Source organism: Lichenostomus cassidix, chromosome 1 (assembly GCF_008360975.1).
Source record: "Lichenostomus cassidix isolate B80296 chromosome 1, HeHo_3.0, whole genome shotgun sequence".
Taxonomy (NCBI): Eukaryota; Metazoa; Chordata; class Aves; order Passeriformes; family Meliphagidae; genus Lichenostomus; species Lichenostomus cassidix.
The window spans coordinates 27,766,555-27,787,169 of record NC_139479.1 but is presented as its reverse complement, the minus strand read 5'-3'; the positions used below and the strand labels follow the sequence as shown (position 1 = coordinate 27,787,169).

The window sequence follows — 20,615 nt, the reverse complement described above, 5'->3', positions numbered from 1 at the left end:
CAGTAACTGTTTTGTCTGAGATTCTGGAAATGCTTATATAAAGATTATGTCTTAAGTACACACACAGTCAGGATCCTGTAATAATTTCTTTTAATATATTATATAAGGTGTTGGTTTAACATCATTTGGCTCACAGCAAATTTCTCTCTTGTCATCATAATTAATCCCCATTTGTTCATAAATAGGTGTTCACCTACTGTGTGTATGCATAAAATGCCCATTGACTAACAAATGGGAATACAGGAGTCACTAAGAGAAACAAAATTACCATTTTATAAAATCAAGTTAAGCCTTTTGTTTGCTTCAGAATTCTCAAAATTTCTGTTCAGAATGCCAGTAGGGGATTAATGAAAGTAATAGGTTAGGTCTTTTTACACTCCATGCATATTAAATCAGTTGAAGCACTGACAAACCACTCCAAGTCTATGGAAAAAATCATCAGCAAGTAATAGCCCTAAGGTAGCCTAACTAACAAGGAACCATTCTTCTTGAGAGAAGATTTTAAACTCAGATTTTATTATAATTCTACTTTTCTGTACTGTCTAATGGAAATATAAATGAGACCACTGCCAGAGGGGTTTATTTGGTTGGTCCATTTTACTGTACAAGCACAAGATTTCTCTCTGAAGCTCTACTACCCACTTGTCTGAAATTGGCTACACTTGCCAGACCTCTACATCTGGGAGCTTTCCATGGCTAGCTTTTTCTGGTTTGTTTTTAAAAACAAATTAAAATAATCAGTTCTGACAAATGCATGTTTTTGCATTATTAAATTATGGTTTAGTTACATTGAAGAGGGAGAGCAAGTCAACGTTGAACAGAAATGTCTGTCATAGGGCTTAACTTTGTAAGGTGCTTTGCCTTACATTTTGCCTGAATTATTTGGAATATTGGTACACTAATTTCATTTGTTGGAGGCAAATAATGCTCATTTTATGCATCACATAAATACTGGTAAATGTTGGTTAAGTAAAGGTAAAGTATGTACTTTGTACTTAGTGATAACAGTGGTGAGCAATGAATGTGTAATGAATGTATTACATTTTTCTGAAGTATTTTATTAAACCTTTAGGTATCTAAGAAAAAAAAAAAAAGATGTCCCTTGAGTCTTTCTTCTCTGAACAGTTAGTTCAAGTTCAGCAAAGATTTTAGTGATTCACTGTTGTTTCCAAATGCAGTGATCAATGAAGTGCTTATTTAGGCTATACAAAATATCTTTTACTGCCACAACAAACATGGCTTTTTAGACTTGAGGAAACCATGTCTGGAAATTGTAGAAAGTGGGATTCCAAATGTTTAAAATTTGTCTTTTTTCTGTTGCTTTAAATAAAATTGCTATGCTTTTTCTGTCAGTGGGCACTGTTAACCAGCACTGATATTTTCAGAAAGATAAATAGATAAGTGTTGCGATTTCCTCTAGAAGTCACAGCACTTGAAATTTTACTGGAAAATCACTGTATATAAAAGTGATCTTTGCACTTGAGTAGTTCTGGTAAGTTATGATAAATGCATTCTGTAAAAACTAAACTTGGAAGTTCACTCATTCTGATGCAGTAGAGTACAGCCTTCAGAATGAAGTTTTACATTTCCTGAGGATTCCAGAGGAAATAATCTGCTTTTGTTTTCAGCACATCATGTATGTGGCATATTTTCTTACCAATTTAGTTGCCTACTGTACAAAAGTTATGCTATTTTTTGTTCATAAGAAAGTACATAAGAAATGTTTGGATGATGCTTTTTTGGAAAAAAAAGGTCACATACCAGATCTTTCTTCTTGTTTTCAGAGAGCTATTACCTATCTCTTTCCTTCTGGTTTATTCGACAAACAAGCCAGACCTATGATGAAGGTAGGATTTTTTGTTACATTTCTTAATAACTGTAGTGTGATATTTCAAGTAGCTTTTTCCTTGTGCTGATATTTGTTTATTTATTTTCAGCATCCTACTGAAATTTTTCCAGAGCAGAGAAGTAAGTGTTCTTAGATATTTATTTTATTACTTCTAAGTATTAGAATTGTTGCATGTGTAAAATTTCTATTGTTACAGATTGGATCTTTTCCCTATGTTCCTAATGACTGCTAAGACATGAGCAGGAAAAGTCTGATCTGATATTCTGTGTTTTAGGATAAAAATTACTGGTCTATTCCAGAATACCACTGATCTTCTCAGAAACTGAGTTAACTGACTAAGATAAATGTTTTTCATTGTTTAAAAATAAGCAATAAGTAGAATGATGTGTAGAATCTCTTGAAGTCATGGGAAAACCTTTTGTTAAATTCAGTAGCTTTTTGTCAGAGCTGTCTATCACCTCCATAAAATATTCATTAATACTATTTTAAACTAAAGGTTTTCTTTGTAACTTCGTTGCTCAAGAAGGTTAGAAATTAAAGCTGTGAATTTGTTGAAAAAATAGGCAGAGTGGAAACTGTCCTAACCAGGTGTTTGACCTGAAAATCCTAACTCTACATGTCTGTCCATACTGTCTGTGGTCTTGCTCCTGAGACATTGCATGAAGTCCCAGTTGTCAGTGATATGCTAGCATGTTAGTCGGTTCACTGAAATCAACAATTTAATTCTACATAAAACATTTAAAAGATAATGTCAAAACCTGTTGCCTGGTTTTGACTAGTATTTAGTATGAACTAGTACCATGGGAATGAAATTCTACATTCACTGAGCCATCAAGTCCCAGATGAATGCTTCTGATTATCATTAAAATCTTAGAATTTTTCTTCCTTTTTCGTGCTGCTGGAATAATTGATACTTGTTTTTTGGGTGACTTTGGGTCTTCTGGAAAGCTGTCTATAAACTGTCTGAAATTCTGGAATTTCAGCTTTCAAATGGTATCATGCCTTATTTTTTAACTTCCCTGTATTGTGAAGCAAAAAAGTAGAAAGTGGAAGGGTAGGAGAGAGTTAATCATTAAGCAATTTTAAAATCCAAGGGCTGTTTTATGGAAGAACTAAGCTACTATTCTATACGCTTTCAGGACTAAAGAATTCTTTGAAATGCTAGCTATATCCTGAGGACTGTAAGAACAAATTAGTATAAATGTGTAGTTTTGTATTTACGTCTAAAAATAACACTTTCAATAAGTATCTCTTAAGGCAGCTTTGTCTTGTCTATGTATTACGTCTTTGATAACTTTGAAGTACAAAAACTTTAAATTTATACTTTAGAATGTTCCCTGAACAGTAATTTCAACAAAATGTGCTTTCACAGCTGCATACATGGAAAATCACGCAGTCCACTGGTATTATATGAGGGTAAAAGTCCCCTGTATTCTTTCTTTTCTGCTGAGTTTTGCATTTTTACATTCAACTTCTGCTGTATTATATCTTGATGTTCCAATCCAGTATATATTGTGCTTATCAGACAGGTTTTGGAGCCTTATCTTTGCCTTTAGTTTATAGATAGCTTTAATTGAACTTCACTGGATAAAATGGCTGGGACTTTCTCTACGGTGCAATTTGTAAAAAGCTTTCAGGTTTTTATTTTTGTAATTTTTCTTTATTTGGAAAAGATCTTTGTCATGTTATATGTCTGTCTTTTTTTTTTTTTCCTCTGAACTTGAAATTTATTTGTCCTTAAATAACATTTTGTAAAGAATAAAATACACTGGATGTGCTGAATTATGCAGAACATTTGTTTTCTTGCTGAACTAATTATGTAAACTACAGGATAGGTCTTTGTATTTAAATATCCTAAGTGTAATAACACAAGTTCTAAAATCACTCAAGTTCTAAATATGGTTGTTTCCCACAAAAGACAACTGTGCAAATACTTATTTTAGCTTAGACATAATATGCTAATAAAAACCCTTTTTTAAAAGCACTCTTTTCCAGAGCTGCTAATCTTTCATCTTTGACTTTTCAATGTAGATTTCAGTTGTCTTTTACTTTGCACTTCTTTCTACTCTAAAATGTATACTTCTATTTGTAATACCATCTCTACAGTCTTTTAAAGTTTAAGATGTAAAGAAGGGATTTCCTCATGTAAAATGATATTTACAACTATGATCTTAAATATTTGGTTATAATTACAGATGGAGATTAGCTTTAAACAAGATTGTCTGTATCATTAGATTTCCAGGTAGATTGGACACCTGCAAAATGTCTTTGTTCTCTGATATTTAAAAAGACAATCAGTATTATGAAAGAGATTTATAACTGCAGTTAAATGCAAAGGATTTTTTATTAGTGATTGTATATTGCTTTCTCATCTAATCTTGCTTTCCAATCCATTAGAAATCCAGTGGGGAGAAGATGGCCGACCATTTCACTTTCTGTTTTATACTGGCAAGCAGTCATATTATTCATTAATGCATGTAAGTATGTTATCTGTAATAAATAATGTCAGCTCCCAGTCAAGTACATGTTATTCTAGAGGTGCCTGTCAGGACCTCCTGAGTTTAGTTATGGTTTCACAGTAGGCCATAATATCACCACTGGAGCTAAATGCAATGTATATTTCTGTCTCACAATATTCATTATGATGAGCATTTTTATGTCACATTTCAGACAACACACTGCCTGATAGTTCTTGCTTTAATTTTTGGTTCATTTTACAGTTTTGGCTATGGCCTGTTTTAATTGTATGATCACTTTCTTATAGGCTGTATCTAGTTGGTAGCAAAAGATCAGTAGTGGAGAATGCACTTACAACAAAAATGGCTAGTTCTAGCAAAGTTCATTGTGGAATAAAAAATAGGGGTTTTTTTCCTCTGTGAAGGGCAAAGCTATAGGATATGTTATTTGTGCTGACATTTAGTGTGAAGAAAATTTGCATTTAAACTGCTTAATTGATTTTTCTAAGATGGTTCCATTCATGCAAACTTAAGGCTTTTTCTGATTAATATGGTTCCAGGAGTAAAGGATCTGCATCTTTTACCTTTATGAAAAAAGCTGTGTCTAATAGAACATCACTAGACCCTGAGTCTTAACATGGGTTATGAACAGACCTTTGGTATGTGTGACCATCAGTGGCACAAGCATTATCTGCATTTTTAGAAGAGTCTATAGAAAGACATTCATGTTTCTTACATGTACTTATAGAAGACAAAAGCATTAATAATGTATAATGTAATAATGCAGAAATATTTAATTGGATATTCGTGTCAGATTTTGTTTCCTCATTAGGTAGTCTGAAGAAGTTAGTTCTGTGGTTTGTCAGTTGTCAAAAACACAAACTTCATGGTCACAAATTCAGTGCACAGTTTTACTGAGTATAGTGTTTTTATTAGAATGATCTTATATTTATTTGTGTTCTGTGTACCCAAAGGACAAAACACCCTCTTGTCAGGTACATTTATTTCTTTGGGAGAATAAAAAACACCCCCACTCTTTTTTTTTTCCTTTTCTTTCTTTTTTTCTTCTTTCTTTCTTTTTTTTTTTTTTGTTTTTTGTTGACCTTGGGCAAATGAGCTTCTTGCCCTGGCAGAAATGAAATGAATGATAAATGTAGAGAGTGTCTTTGCTGAGTAATGGAGCTGCAGCATAGGCTTTCCACAGAGGTTTTCTCCTGCACAGCCCGAGGCAGCCCGAGGACCCCTGCTGTTCATTTAAATAGGTATGTCAAATCTGCCTCGAAACGCCGCTGGTTTGATCTGTGGTAATATTTGTGAAGGTTCCATATGGACTTGAGCCCCCTGCAGTGCTAAGAAATAATGTACAACGCTTCATGGTGCAGACGCAAATTTTCTCTGAAAAGGGATGCAATGCTGCGTTTTAGCTGTCGGAGAGGATGATGGAGCTGACGCGCTAGGCCTGTCAACTTGTTACACGGATGGGTTGCACGCAGCAAGGCTGTGGAAAATCTGTGCCTTTTAACTTTTCTACTTAATCACGGTTGTAGCATTGCCTTTAGACTGTATGCTACATTAATTCTCTTCCTGCCTTCTGCCTTTCATCCCAAGTTTCACGGAAAAAAGTAAAGCATGCAGGTCTTGTAGAGGAGCCTTATCAAACAGCTGTCATCTGACAAGCCATTTGCATTTGTTTTGGCTGAAACAGAGCAACCCAAGGGCAAGATGTTTTGTTGCATTCCATCATAATGAAGAAATTACAAATTTTACAAGGAGCACAAGTTTATTTTTAGCTCTTCCTAGCAGTTAGAGTATGCAAGCTTGCCTTGGAAATCTCTGACAGTATAGTGCTCGTTTTGTTTCTAAGAGTGTGGCAACCACTTTCAAACAAATGGCCTTCACAAATGCATTTTTCATTATGAAGATACTTGTGTTCTTCAACTGTTTCTGAGTATTTTCATTAAAAGGGCTCCTCTAAATGTAAATCCATTCAGTGAGGTTTAACAGGGTTTTTTTTAGTTGGCCAAATGAAAGCCAAAATCTGCATGAAATTCCCAACATTGTTTTAACCACTTATTAAACTAATGTGTATTTAACAAAACATATTCTTAAGTCTCAAAGCTAATTAATTTGTGCAGAAAAGAGTTGTATGTTAATACAGCCTAGTGTAAGTAATCAATCCCATTTGAGGATGTCTTTTAAATTGCTACATTAAATCTAATGAAACGGATAAACATATTATTTAGCTTAAACTTGTATGCCAGTAATTACTACATATGCTCTTGTGGAACTTGAATTTTATTAATTGTTGGTCATATAACTGGACATAGCATTATGGTTTAGGTAGTGCTAATAAATAATATTATCCACTTACTGAAAATAAACTATCTTTGTATGTATTATAATTGCCAGTACACGTATTTGGATTTCAATATCAAATGAACTTTCATACAGGATATTTGTTGGATGCATTATTGTCTGTTCTGCTTGTTGAATAAAGTTTAGCTGTAGGGAAAAGGACAATTTCCTTTTCTTCTGATACACAAAAGAATGTTTATTGCATTAAACACCATTTCGCAAATGTTTGATGGTATATTTGATCATCATTTAACTTAAAAGTTTTTTAGAATAATATCATTTTTTAATGTGAAGAGCAAGACAAAATGGTATCTTCATACCATTGTGTATAGGAAAACAGTAATTCCATGTAATCACGCTTCTTGTACTTTTTTAGAAACGTCAGGGCTTGTGCATTGAGGTAAATGCTCTAACAAATGTGCATTTTAATTCTTAAAAAAACTCCAAAAGTTAAAACCCCCCCAAGTGCATGCTGAAGTCAAACCAGAAGAAACAAAATAAAGTGCAAACTGAGGTAAAATGTGGGCTCTGCAGCATATTTTAATTAAAATGTTAATTGTATTTTTCCCCATAAAATTTTTTTAGGGTTTCATTTGCTGATTTCTTCCCTATTTTTTTTTAATGCAGAGTAAAATATGTTTTTTAAGTGTCCTTGTAGAGATCTGAAATTTGATCTCTCTATTAGAAATGGAAGCGTTTCAGTACATAGTCAATCTTGTAAAATCAGCTATTTTGATTGTGTAATAGCTGAGTTTACAAGACACACAGATGTGTACAGTCATGAATTGGACTATTGAATCCTCAAGTGATTAGTAAAATCTTCACCTGCCAGCTTTGAAAACGCAAGTGTGTCTTCAGAAGCTTTCTTTAGCCGTTGGGGAGTGAAGATTTGTCAGATAAATTATTGGGCATTACATGTGATTCCTGATTTTGCAAAGGCTCATCCACATACTTTTCTTCACACGTGAGTGGTTCTTTCAGTCTGTTGGCTTCATCTCTATACAGAGATTAGATACATGCATCAATTTTTTTTTTTTTTTAGTACTTCAGACCAAAATTTTATTTTATAAGAGTTGCAAGTCCACTTTCATTGCCAGAAATATGTGGGAAATTATATTTAACATTTCTCTTAAACTTGGAATTGCTCTAAAATGGTACTTTTTAATGTTGTTTGACTTCATCTCCTGCGTAAAGGGTTCTTTGTCTGAATAGACATGATTGCTGTAATTTAACCAGAACAGTTTAAAGAGATCATTTTAATTCTTAAAAGTGCATGTTCTTAGAACTTAAATGGGCTTTGGAGTGTTGGTGTTCTTTGGGAATACCTAGGGAGGGTCTTCAGGAAAATCTTACTGATGCAAGTGTTCTAAAGCTTTTTGTTGCTGTAACTATTAATTTCTGAGGCTAAAAAGTGATGGACAGCATCCCATATCTTGTTTTATTTGCCTGGGTTTATCAGTAGTTTCCAAATATTACAAAATCCCTAAGTCTTCTTTTAACTTGTGTCATGTTACCTGAGAATACTTGAGTTGATGTTTAGAAGCAATTCTGACTGTAGTCAGTTTGTCCTAAGGTAACAACTGTGGTTACCTCCCTGTGCCCTTTTTTAAGGAACTGTTATGTAGCTGTGCTTTTGTTGAGCTCATGTTCATGAATTTTTGCTGACCATACCAGTACATGAATATGTATGCCAGAATGTATTGGAGAAGGAGGAGTGTTTGTGAGGAGGCAGACAGGACTGCTTTTGCAGGTAGGATGGTGACACCCTCTGCCTTTTGAAGGCAAGAGGTAAGGCAAGAGTAGCAGTAAGGTGAAAAACCTCCTTACACATTTATAAGACCTAGTAACCCAGTACCTCTTCTTAAGTCATCTGACACCAAAATATCGTCTTTGTGCCTGGTTTGAGTTTTTCCAAATGCAGAAGCTCATGGAGCTCGTCAGAGTCAATCTCTAAGACTGTTCCAGATGAGCTCATCCCAGCTTGCTGAGGATAGCCACAGCTCTCCTTCCCCTTCTCTAGCTCTAAAGTCCCAAGCAAAAAATTCCATACTCATTCTTTTCCATGTCTTAGCTACAGATGCCTAAAAATTGCTTCGTGCAGGCACACCTCGTGCCCTCTAACCCAAACTATATCTGTGCTTTTCGTGTAAATGCAGTAATTTTTGAACCCTAATAGTCAGCTCTGAATGGAGTTGTTAAGGTTGCTGGAGTGAAATGACATAAATCTTGCCGGCAGTAGTGATACTATATCTTGTTGTCTTAGAGTACTATGGTTATGGTTTTGAGGTTTGCAAATACTTGAAAATACTATTTCTGCTCTTTCATGTAATGTTTCCTGTGTTTCAGGATGAGTAAACTTTAAGTTGAAAATTTTTCCTAGTTCCTCTCTTGTAAAATTATCTCATGAAAAACAAGGGATTTCTGAAAGGCTTGCTACTATAATACATGAGTTCTTGTGCTATCTCAAAAGTGGATGATTTTATACTTAAAGATTTTTGACTGTGGAATTATTTAAAAAATATTTTTAAAATATTAGAAGATTCCATTAAAAATGTCATCAGTGACCTGCATCAGAGACTTCAGTGAATTGTCCCTATTTAAATGCTTTGAGTGCAGCTCAGATAACAATCTGTTCTTTGTTCATACATTTTAAGTACAAATATTTTTAGTGTATGTGCAGGTGTATTTTGTATTAGTGAGCAAATCAGCTTGAACAGTAGGTGTTTATAACCAAGCGAGGAGCTTCTATTTTGGGTTTTTTTTTTTTAAGCTGTTGCAGAAATTTCACTGCATCCTGTTATAAATCCCTGCTTTATGTTAAAAACCAGCATTTCATTAGTCAATTTCTGACAATACAGAGCTATCTCTGTACATTTCTTTCTTTACTGTTTTTTTTTGGTAAGTAATGCAAATAAAAGAGCCCCAAACCTTTGTTTCTTGTCCCCACTAATTCTTACACTGTTGTTTCTCCCTAGTATTTGCTAAAACTTTAGTATTTTTTAAAAATTAGTACAGTATAGGAATGTGACTATAAGTTTTAATTTCACTTGTAAATGGAAGTAAATTACATAGCAAATAAGTACTTGGTTGTAGTACAACTGTCCTGTTGTTTCAATATAATTTATAATTATTTCTCCAAATACGCCTATTTAACTTTGCATTTGAATCACTGTTGTAATTCAGAGTATTGGATGTTATATTTTAGAACAAGTAGTCTCCATAAGTTTCTGAACTGAAAAAAACCCCTAAAATACTTTATTTAAAATGTGTTTCTTCTGTAATATTTTTCCTATGACTTTTTTGAATATTTTCTCCATTTGGTTTTTTTGTTTCTTTTTTCCCCTGAAGTGGTAAATCTGTCACACCATTGTTTGAAAATAATAACATAGCTGAGAATTTTGAGAAAACTGTTTTAAAATATTGAAAATTCAGAGTAAGTATATCTGTACATTTGAAAGAACAGAAATTCTGACGATGGTAAATGTGCAACTTTGTGTCCATGTAGACATGCCAGGGTAAGAAGTTCTGACTGAGACAGACCACCGGTAAATCTGACACTTCTACATTTACAAAAAACCTAACTAAATGAAATTAAATAAGTCTTAAACCTTGTCATTATTTTGAGAAAGTCAAACCAAAATGTGAATGCACTGATGAAATTATTGTGCAGTATGTTGTGGAGCTGCATTCATTATACAATTGTAGTTGTCTTTCTGTATACAGTTGAGAACGTTCTTTTTTTACAAGTGTATGTAAGAAGGCAAAAAACACTGTTGTAGAATTCAAAATCAATTATTTTGAACTGCATATGAATTTCTTTTTTGTCAGAGCTCTGCTTGTTTTCTGACCGCTGTGTTTTAAGTGTTTGAAGAGTAAAACCACATAAACTTGTGTTTTAAATAGCAAAATCTAAATATTAAATGAAAAAATCCATTTAAATACTTTTTCCATATACATTTAAGGAAACATACGAAAAATTGCTGAATGTTCAGAAACATCAAGACCAACTGGTAACTCAAGACCTTCCTCTTCCGAAGGAAAAAAGGTAAGCTTCCAATCAGAATGAATATTGGTAGTAGTTTTCTTAATGTGCTTTCATATCCTGTTTTGGCACTTCTGGTAGTTCCCCACCCTACCTGCCTTTTATTCCATAAACACTTTTTCAGACTTTTGTTCTATTCTTTGTGTAATATTTGTATGGTAATTTCAGGTTGAAGGGTCTTACCAGATATGCGTGGAGCTCTCAATTCTCACTGCTAGAGTAGGGAAATCCCTCCTGTTTCTCTTAATCTCTGTCTGCTCTTTTCAATATTCTTTCCTTTATAAAATTTCTGAAATGTGGCTTGAAAAAAAACAAAATACCCAGAATTCTATGTTTCTGTATGAAACATATATATATATTCATATATATGAATGTGTTTATATATATATATCTATAAAACATATATATTCTGTATGAATTTTTCTAATTATGTCTTTTATTAAAGGATTTTGAAAAATGGACCTAAACTTTTTATAAGAAAGCAAGTGCTTTTAAAGTACCCAACTACATTGCTTCTGATTAAAAAATCCTAAGGCGTAAAGCTGAGCTCTTTAATAGTCTTTAATTACAGTTCTTGAGTATTTTAACTTACAAATATTTAAGTTGAAGAGTATCAAAATACTTAATTTCACTATTTCTGTTCTAATGGCTTTGAACAGAAATCATCAAAACCTAGTAATTTTAGAAAAGCTCGTCTGGCTGGATTTCTTTAATTATCACCATTATTAGTAATTGAATTTAGTTTCTTTTTTTCTGTTTAACTTCTCTGGTATGCACAGCAAACTCTTTGGCTACTTAGCCACTGGACAGAAAAGGTCCATGTCACCCAGAAGCTATGGGTGATCTACAGTTGTTGGTTTCTTAGTGCATGCAGTCAGGATATGCTTTTAAGTTGTGTTTGCTTCTCTTAGACTGTGTTCTTGATTTTTTGGGATTTCTTGCTAAGATTTTATATTAGAAGATTAAATTAAGCAAGTATTTAAAAGAAATGGATACAGCTAGGAAGTTTTGGGTTTGGCATTTACTGCTTTTCAGTATAGTTACTTGTTTCCCAGTCCCAAGTTGGTTTTGTCTGTGTTCTTGCTGTGTGTTTTCTAGCTAGATGTATGCACTGCTCCAGGAACACATCATGTTGGTTTGTCACTTCTTCATTTCAGCCATTTGTTATTTATGTTAGGAAGAGAAGGGATTAATTTGCTGATTATTTCAATTTCTGAAATAACAGAAGTTCATGTTTCTCCATTATATAAATAGCATCCTGTGACCCACAGAGTGTTTTATTATAGATTCATGTTAGTTTCTGAGCAGACAAGAGAATAAATGAATTTAGTTTCTTGGTGTATGCTGCTGAAAAATAACCTGACTCCTTACAGAGCTCAGCCAGTGGATTTACTGATGTGAAAAATGACCTAAAGCTAGTCAGAGATGAAAGGTTTTTTCCCTGTTAGGTTTGTAAAGCTCAGAGAATTTAAAGGATTTTTGAGACTTACTTTCCACACTGGATATGGTACTTCCTCTGAGATTAGTCTGGATAGGATAATTTATCTCCTAAGCATAGGTAGAGGGTCAGTAGGAAGTGCTGGTTTTTTTGGTTTGAGGAGCATTAATTTGGTTTCGTTTTTTCCCCAGAAACTAATCTATTGTGAATGCATTCTGTAATATTAACTGTAGGGTTAGGACCTGATCTGAACTACTTCAAATTTATACCTTTTCACATGTAAGAAATTTTATCCAGATTCATTGGAGGTAGCAAATACCAATATGTAAATGTAAGTTTCGAAATAATAATTTCTTGTGTCCTGACTCTCAAAAGCAATAAAATACATGCTTGAGAAGTAGTACTCCTTGAAAACACCTTCAGAAGGAGTGTTTTATTGAATCACAGCTTCCTTAATGCTGCTGAAAACACTGTTTCTAAGAAAACTGAGGAGTTAAGAATCTGGTTACATCTTTTCCTTAAATTTACCTGATAATGTTGTTATGTATATTTATGGTGGCATTCTGTTTAGTCGGTCACTTCATATCATATATATTTCAAAGATTTATTTCAAGCCTTGATTTTTCTTTGTGTTAGCATCTCTCTGTGAGTCTGTTTTCTTAGAAATTTCTGCATTTGCTATCATCAGTGCAGTTTCTGTGCTGAGGAGCTCAAGATTGCACAGTAGATAGCATACAGGGTGTCACTGCTACATTACTACTTTAACTATGCTTACTGGTAGTGCAGTTCTTTATATTGATCAGAGAAGTTAAGACCAGAGGCAAAAGAATTTGATTTTAACATTCTGCCTTTGATTTTGCTCTTTGCTGCTGGTGAACCAAATTTTTCCTGGCAGCAGGCTTTTAAAAGTAAATCCTAAGTTGGGGGGAAGATCACTTCCTATTACAGTATTACTCTAATTCAATCTCAGACTTCAATAATATGAATAATGCATAACTGATACTCATAATGTTCATGTGGTTAATTCAATACATGAAGCTAACATACCTTTCAAAAGACAGATCTTTTAAAACCAGCATAGGCCTTCTCATGTTTACTATAGGAATGTGATCTGCATTAATTTGTAATGGAAAATGTATTTTTGAACAAAGACTGACTGTATGTGTGGTCTTTTGTGATGTAACTCTAATTGCATGGTTAATTAAAGGAAGAATATATGTGATATTTTAAACAGAAACCTGGCTGGCAGCAGATGGCTAACTAAGATTGAATTGGAAGAAATGTTGTTAGAAAAACTGTCAGATGATGATGTAAGTAATTAATCTTCCGAATCTTAAGGAGGTTTGTGTCTTAAAATTATGGACTCTGCGTGCATTTTTGGATACTGGAAAGGTATTATGTGGAAGCAGGTGCTCTTCAAAAGAGTTTTGTGTCTTTCAGTGAAGGATATATATGTTCACAGCCCTGTCACACTCATGCTGTTTTGAAGTGACTTGTGTTGATGTTTTTTATCTAGCACAATACGGAACTCTTTAAGAACTTTCCATTGTTACTAACACAATTTACTTTTTCTCCTGGTAACATTGTGAGACCTAGAGCACTTGTTCCTTGTCATCTAATTATGTGGTCAGAAGTGGGGAATAATAACACTTTATCATAGAAATAAATAGTAATTTATTGTATTTACAGATGAAAAACAGACACAGCTAGAACCTCTGTTACTAATTGTAGAGAAGAATAAATAGTCAAGATGGGGAAATGCAATGAATTTGTACAATAGTAAACCTGCACAGAGTTCTGATTATTTAATCTTAAGGATGACTTGGTAATGATAGAAAAATCCCAGAGGGCTTTTTAGAAATAAGGAGTCTTTTTTCTTAGTAATTGGCTAAATATCAGAAAAAAGATGCAAAGCTGTATAGATCTGTGGTTTGATGCAGATATCTCCTGCTATATTCCCCTGGATATTAATATAGTGGGATAGAGGAGGCTTTTGCAGTTTCCTCAGTGTCTGCAAACTGTATCAGTCTGGTTTGGAGTCATCCTTTACATCTATCTCTGGGAATAAGACTATTCATCCTGATAGGGATACACTTTTTTCTCACTCAGAGCTTCTCCCTGCAGTCCCCTGAAGAGCATTAGATTTTGTAACAGGAGGTTTAGTCTGTGTGGCCACCTTTTGGCTCGATTTGTCTGAACATCCCAAGTGTTTTCTCACCTAGAAGCAGTGTTCTTCAATCTTGCCTGTCCTGTGGACAACAGCTTTGCAAAAATAGCATAACAGCAGCAATCATGCCCTTTGCTCACTTGTCATCTGAAACAGTAGCATGTGATGGCTTCCTTGTCTGTGAGGGATGTGAAAAGGTCTTGAGCAGATTGTGGTCCATAAGCATAAGTTAGAAGTAATTGTTGTAAGTTCTCCATCTTGGTAATACCCAGGAGACTTTCTCTATCTTGTTCACAGTAGAAGCCATTATGACTTCAGTGTTTTCAGTAGTTCCTGCATTTGGAATAGCCATTTTTCCTCTCCAAGTGCCAGGTCTTCTTGTACAACCAGTTTGATGTTCTTCACTGCTTTGCTTTAGCACATTCTACATCTGTAAAAGTAGATGGCAATAAGCTTAAAAAAAAACCCAACCAACCAAAAACCGACACCAAACCCTTCTATACTGGCCTCTCGCATGTGAGACCACAAAGCCTCAGCTTATAGGAAAAAACATCATTTAAATATATTTGAAATGTCTTGGTATAGGCTGCCAGTCTTACCTGCTCAAATTCTTATCTTTTACCACTGCAACAAGATTTTCAGTGGTGCATACATTATTAAACAAAATCAGAGCTATTGATTTTTTTATTCCTTTGTACTCTCCAAGTGAAAACTGTTGGAAGCTTTTTACTTTTATAGTTTCTATAATTTCTACATTTTTGTATTTTCGTATTTCTGCTCTTCAAAGGCTTTACCACACATCTGTGTCATGTCATTAGGTAGAAGTAGTTTTCAAGTGATGTCAGAGTTCCAGGGACTATTATTAAGTTACAAGAAAAGTAGTAATTTTGTGCTAGAGAAGACTGGTAACACAGAAAAGAACAAATACTTTCAGTAACCACTTGTAAGTAAAAAAACCTTCAAAAATCAGGTTGATATCTATATGAAAAATACATTTTTGGTGGTATGTTACCTTTATACCTGGTGACAGCTGTCTGGTGCCCCTGCCAGTAACACTTGGTAACAGGACATCCCAGCTTTTGGAACAAATGGGTTAACACAGTAGTGTGTACTCTTTAATCACATGTTGAAGAACTTTGGAGGGAGGTATAAGGGGGAAGGAGAACCACACAGTAGCGAAGGATAATTTATTTCAAGAGGTTGCCCTTTAAGTCAAGTATCTCTTGAATTTTTAAATACCTTGATTGTTCGGTTTTAAAGGAAATCATAAACATTAAAGTAACTCAGCTTGAACAGCCAAAGATAGATAGGCATTTTTTGTATATGTTATGAAATATAATAATTTATGAGATTCAGTTCAGTGAAATAAAATTATTTCCAAATCAGTGAATATACTGACTTACTAAAAATCAGATTAAAATATTTTCCTTTCGCTATTTTAATAAAACAATAATAAAATAATTAGGAGATCTCCCCCACAATGTTTTCTTTTTAAAAGTGAGATGGACTTCATTCTAATACATTAACAATTTATTAAAAAGGGGTTGGTTATGCTTTGAAACAAAGTTTCACTGTTTTCTGAAGAAAGAACTAGATGTCTTTAGTCACACAGAAAATGATGCAACTGTATGCCGTTCTTAAATCAGCATGTAGGTGCAAAAGTGTCATCTTGTCAGAAATCATCAATAAAAGTGAAGTAGGAAAGATCCATTATATAAAAATAGAAAGTTTTCGCAAATGCAATTACACTTGCATCCTTTAATGAAATCTTGTTGTCTTACAGTATTCGAGATTTATTCTACTCTTACAGAAATTGGTAGCATTGCCATGTGCTGACATCGAGGAGGAGTATATAAATAAGTTTTCCAAAGAAGTTCCTGTGCAGTTGCAGAAGGTGGCTATTGACCCTCTGCAGTATGATGAGCGAGGAGTGGCCTTCAGCACCGGGGAAGGTAATAATTTTAAGTTGATTGGTAATGATGCAGATTTTTTTCCTCTTCACACTGCTTTCTTTATAGTATGTACAACACTGCTGAAAGTCTCACTATTTCATTTAAAATGCTTATCTATATGTATACTGCATGTATAGCTGTTAGTGATGTTATGAAACACCAAATTATGACATGGTTGAGTCAGACAGTGCAAGTTTTTAGCCCAGACTCTATCAGCTGTTCTTATATGTATTTCTGTACAGTATTTCTATAATCTGTAGAGAGGATCCCATTGTGTTACAGGTTGTAGGATACAAAAGGACTTCCATTTTTGGCCAGAGTTGACCGCTGAACATAAAGAGTGGAGCATTGCAGGAGCCCAAACACATATGAATAATTCCATGGATATAACAGTGTCATTGCTTAGTATAAAAATGGCATGCTTAAACTACTGAGTAACCTTTATCATGACTTCTGTAGGCAGTTCAGCAAAGGGGCACTTTGAAGATGCAAAGAATAAATAGCAAGGCATTTGGATATTTACAAACAGCCTAGGAAAATATGAAGAGGAAATTTCTAAATATTATGGGACAGAGATGGATAATGGGATATTGATCATTCAAACTGAGGTGGAGGGGATGTTAGAGAAAAGCCATGAAGGTCTCTGTGTCTTCTAAACACAGGCTGTTATGTTTTCATCTGAGGGATACATAGTTGAAGAACAATATGATACAGGATATGAGTGATTTCATAGAAAAAATAATGCAATGACACCATTATAGGAAAGACTGATGACTCTGGACAAAGTATGTGTGCACACACATTTTGTGTTGTACATTTAAGAGGAATCTTAAGAGATGATAGGTATTATGCAGCAGGCAGCAGATGATAAAAGGAACAAAGGTCACAGAATTTGAGAGGCAAAATGGCTAGAGAGCTCTGCTTTACCTGGGTTGTCTTCAAGATTACATGACAACTAAGAGATGTGAGAGCACCAAACCGTGATTTAATTTGCACTGGTTTTCAGCAGTATCTTCAGAAGAGTAGTTAATGAAGTTTGATGAGCATGCAACCCGTGTGATTTAAGAAAAGCCACCAGGTTTAATAAGTTCAAAACCAGTCTTGTTTGTGCCCCATCACCCCCAAAATGAAGAAAAATGTCTTATTTGTTTCATAATTCCTTTATCAAAATGATTGCTTCCTTTGTGCTGAAGGAGATTGGTCTCCCAACACACACTTCTCCCCCACTTAATAGACATTGATTAAAATATATTGAAAGATAGTTGTTCTTTGTTTGCATTTTTTTTTGTTACCTCAGCCTGTAAAACCAAACAGCTGGCACAGTGTGAATGTGTTGAGATTTAACTACTTGGGCTCTTGAAGTTCTGTAGAATATTAAAGCCTCATAACAGATTTGATTTAATTTCTTTAAGGTAAAAGAAAAACTGCAAAAGCTACTGCAGTAGTTTATGACAATGGGTCTGGAAAAATTACAGTGAATGGAATAGACAGTTTACATTACTTCCCAGTGCTGCAGGACAGGTGAGTAAAAATACACTGCTGTATTTTTAGTGTACCTAAATTATTCCAGCAAAAGTAATGCCATACAATTATATGTTGGTGCTGTGTTCCACATTGGTGATTCTGTGTTCTTGTTTCTGTATAACTATCTCTTTGATGAAAATGAGTCTTGCATTTCCTCCTAATTTTCAGGAGTTTACTGATAGGCAAGCCTTGCTCTGTGCTCCTGGTCTCACCTTTTCTGAAGGGGTGCAAAAACCAAGAGCACAGACTGAATAGTTCAAATTTTAGTCCCCTGAGAAAGGGCTTGAAATTTATTTTAAAAATAAATAATAAACTTTAAGTGTTTCCCAAGAGATTTGCAATTTGCATGCATGTGCAATTATTCTGGCATACAGTAACACAGAGGAAGCAAACAAGGTGACGGATTTTATGTAAAGCTTCAGATTTTGGAGGATGTGCACAGTCTGAAACAGAGAAGACTTCTTATAAGGCTGACACAAAGTTTCTATCCCTAATGTGATTTTTGTTTTTATTTTATATCGTGATTTTTAAGCTCAAGAATAGAGGGAGAAGTTGCTCAGTTTCAATATCCAGAGCTGATGGATCTTGGCTTCTATAGAGAAGTAGTGGAATAAAAGTAATTGTAAAACTGAACTTAAAGTACTTACCATTGGCAGTTGGAATATGCTTCTACCTGCTAATTTCCTATTGATTTGAATAAGATATGAATGCCCTTCTGTATGTCTTCCCGAAAGTTAACTGTGTTTTTGTATATACCATGATAAAAAATGTGCATAGCATGGAACTTTATTCACATTAATATTTTATTTTTTTCTTCTGCCCCCTCCCCCCTCCCCCTTAGGGAACAGTTGTTGTTCCCTTTCCAGTTTCTTGGCAGAATTGGAAAACATGATATGGTTTGTACAGTCTCCGGTGGAGGAAGATCTGCACAGGCTGGAGCAATACGTTTAGCCTCTGCAAAAGCCTTGAGGAGTTTTGTGACAGAAAAGGAGGTGGAATTCATGAGGCAAGGTAGGAATTGAAATTATTTCAATGTTTCTTAATGTGTTTCTCGTAATTAACAGAATTAATACAAGGATCATTAAGGATCAGATTTGGGTAAATAATCCCAGTGAAACCTTGTATATTGTATGAAAGGGATCTGCATTTATTTATAGATTGTTTTCACTTGTTTCCTAGCATCCTTTGTGTACATTTTGGATGACTTCTCAAGCGTTTTTCCATCTGTTCATGACCTCTTCTAGGTCTATTAACCAGCTTATATTGCCTCAACATAGAATCACAAAGCGTGAATGTGTATTCACTACTAAATAAATCTGGATCAGACATTAGTGAGCTGTAAGGTACTGAGATTGTGGTTTGTTTTACTTGGCTGGTTGCATCTTGTTCATGTTTAAGAAAGTTTTCTTCTTGAACATAAATGCTGGAGGGTTGGCTTTGAAGAAAGAGTAATGAGCATAAACGTACTGCATGCAGCTAGCCAAACTGGGGGAGCTTCTTTCCTCTCCTGCATTATTTAGTGTTTACAAATTACCTAGGATGAGATAGAATTTATTTGGATAACTTCAGGATTTGATGCTTCTCTGTGATGAGATGCCCATACTGTTTCAGCAAATGCAGTTATGAACAGTGAGCTGTTAACTATGCTCTTTCTGGACTAGTAGCAAGAGTACCTGCCTGTATGAGTGGCAGAACAGCTGTGATTTTTTTCACTCTGTTGCCGGCCATGAAACCAAAGCTATCTTCATGCTGCTGTCTTTGCAACAAGTTTCTTTGACTGTACCTTTTCAGTACTGGCAAGTGTGACTTGCTAGGAAAATGTTTGTAAAGAGACATTGTAATGAGTTTGGTATCTGTACTGAGATCAGTGTAATTCTGCATATGTTTGGGACATTGCCAAATATACTTTAAAATGTATTTATATATATATAAATACATTTGTACTTATATATAAATATACCACAAACCAGTGGTCTTCAGAGTGAGGAGTGTGCATCTGTTCCATTGGGATTCAGTAAGAATGTGGTGTATTTAATTTATAAATTAATAATTACGTATATTTGGGAATACATGCTCACAAATACTTTACTGTTAGGACTGTGTGATCAAAAAAGTTTGGAGACCACTGCTCTAAGGGCTTAAATAATATGAATAGATAGAAAACAATGTGGGATTTTTTTAGTGTTTTGTAAGGGAAAATGTGAAGGAAGTTCAGTTACTGAAGAGCAGTTAAAATCTTAGAGGATCTGATGACACTCCTTTCAATTTGTTGTGGTTCTGAACCTTTAGCCCTCTAGATGTTACAAATCATATTGTTAGTGAAAGTTAAAGTTACTAGCTCACATGTTGTATACCTGTAATATTAACTAGTAACACTAAATAAATGGGTGGTTTTTCTGTGTTTTGTAGCTGGATTACTAACAGTTGACCCTCGTGTGAAGGAACGAAAAAAGCCTGGTCAAGAGGGACCCAGACGGAAATTCACCTGGAAAAAGCGATGAGTCTTGAGTATTTAAAGAACAATAAAGTGCTACCAAAATTTCACAACATACAGATTTATGATTTGAAACTGTTGTATAAATGTATTTAGTAATAAAGACTTTTTTTCCCCGTTATAATTACTATGTCTTCTGTTCAAAAAGCAACAAACAGCTCTAAATTTACTTAATATTGTGGAAAGTCACGGTGCAATTTGACAGAATGCTAGGTGTAAAATAGTAGCACAAGTGCCAACTTTGCATCTTAGCTCCAATGAAGTCAATAACGATTCATGAAACTGTTGGTGGATTATAACTTCTAAAAATCAGTCTATTTGTTTAATGATTTGGCAGT

The 20,615-nt window shown here is 34.4% G+C and overlaps 1 protein-coding gene across 1 annotated transcript in view; it reads left to right on the top strand.

The window, feature by feature from the left end:
- MRPS9 (mitochondrial ribosomal protein S9) overlaps nt 1-20,393 on the top strand; it is a 34,270-nt gene extending 13,877 nt beyond the window's left edge. The window contains exons 3-11 of the mRNA XM_085054105.1: nt 1,785-1,847; nt 1,938-1,968; nt 4,247-4,326; nt 10,623-10,705; nt 13,375-13,450; nt 16,091-16,259; nt 17,672-17,780; nt 18,625-18,794; nt 20,193-20,393. Coding sequence (XP_084910231.1) covers nt 1,785-1,847; nt 1,938-1,968; nt 4,247-4,326; nt 10,623-10,705; nt 13,375-13,450; nt 16,091-16,259; nt 17,672-17,780; nt 18,625-18,794; nt 20,193-20,284 — 873 coding nt within the window. The 3' untranslated portion in view covers nt 20,285-20,393. The remainder of the gene's footprint in view (nt 1-1,784; nt 1,848-1,937; nt 1,969-4,246; nt 4,327-10,622; nt 10,706-13,374; nt 13,451-16,090; nt 16,260-17,671; nt 17,781-18,624; nt 18,795-20,192) is intronic.
- Nucleotides 20,394-20,615: the final 222 nt, after the last annotated feature.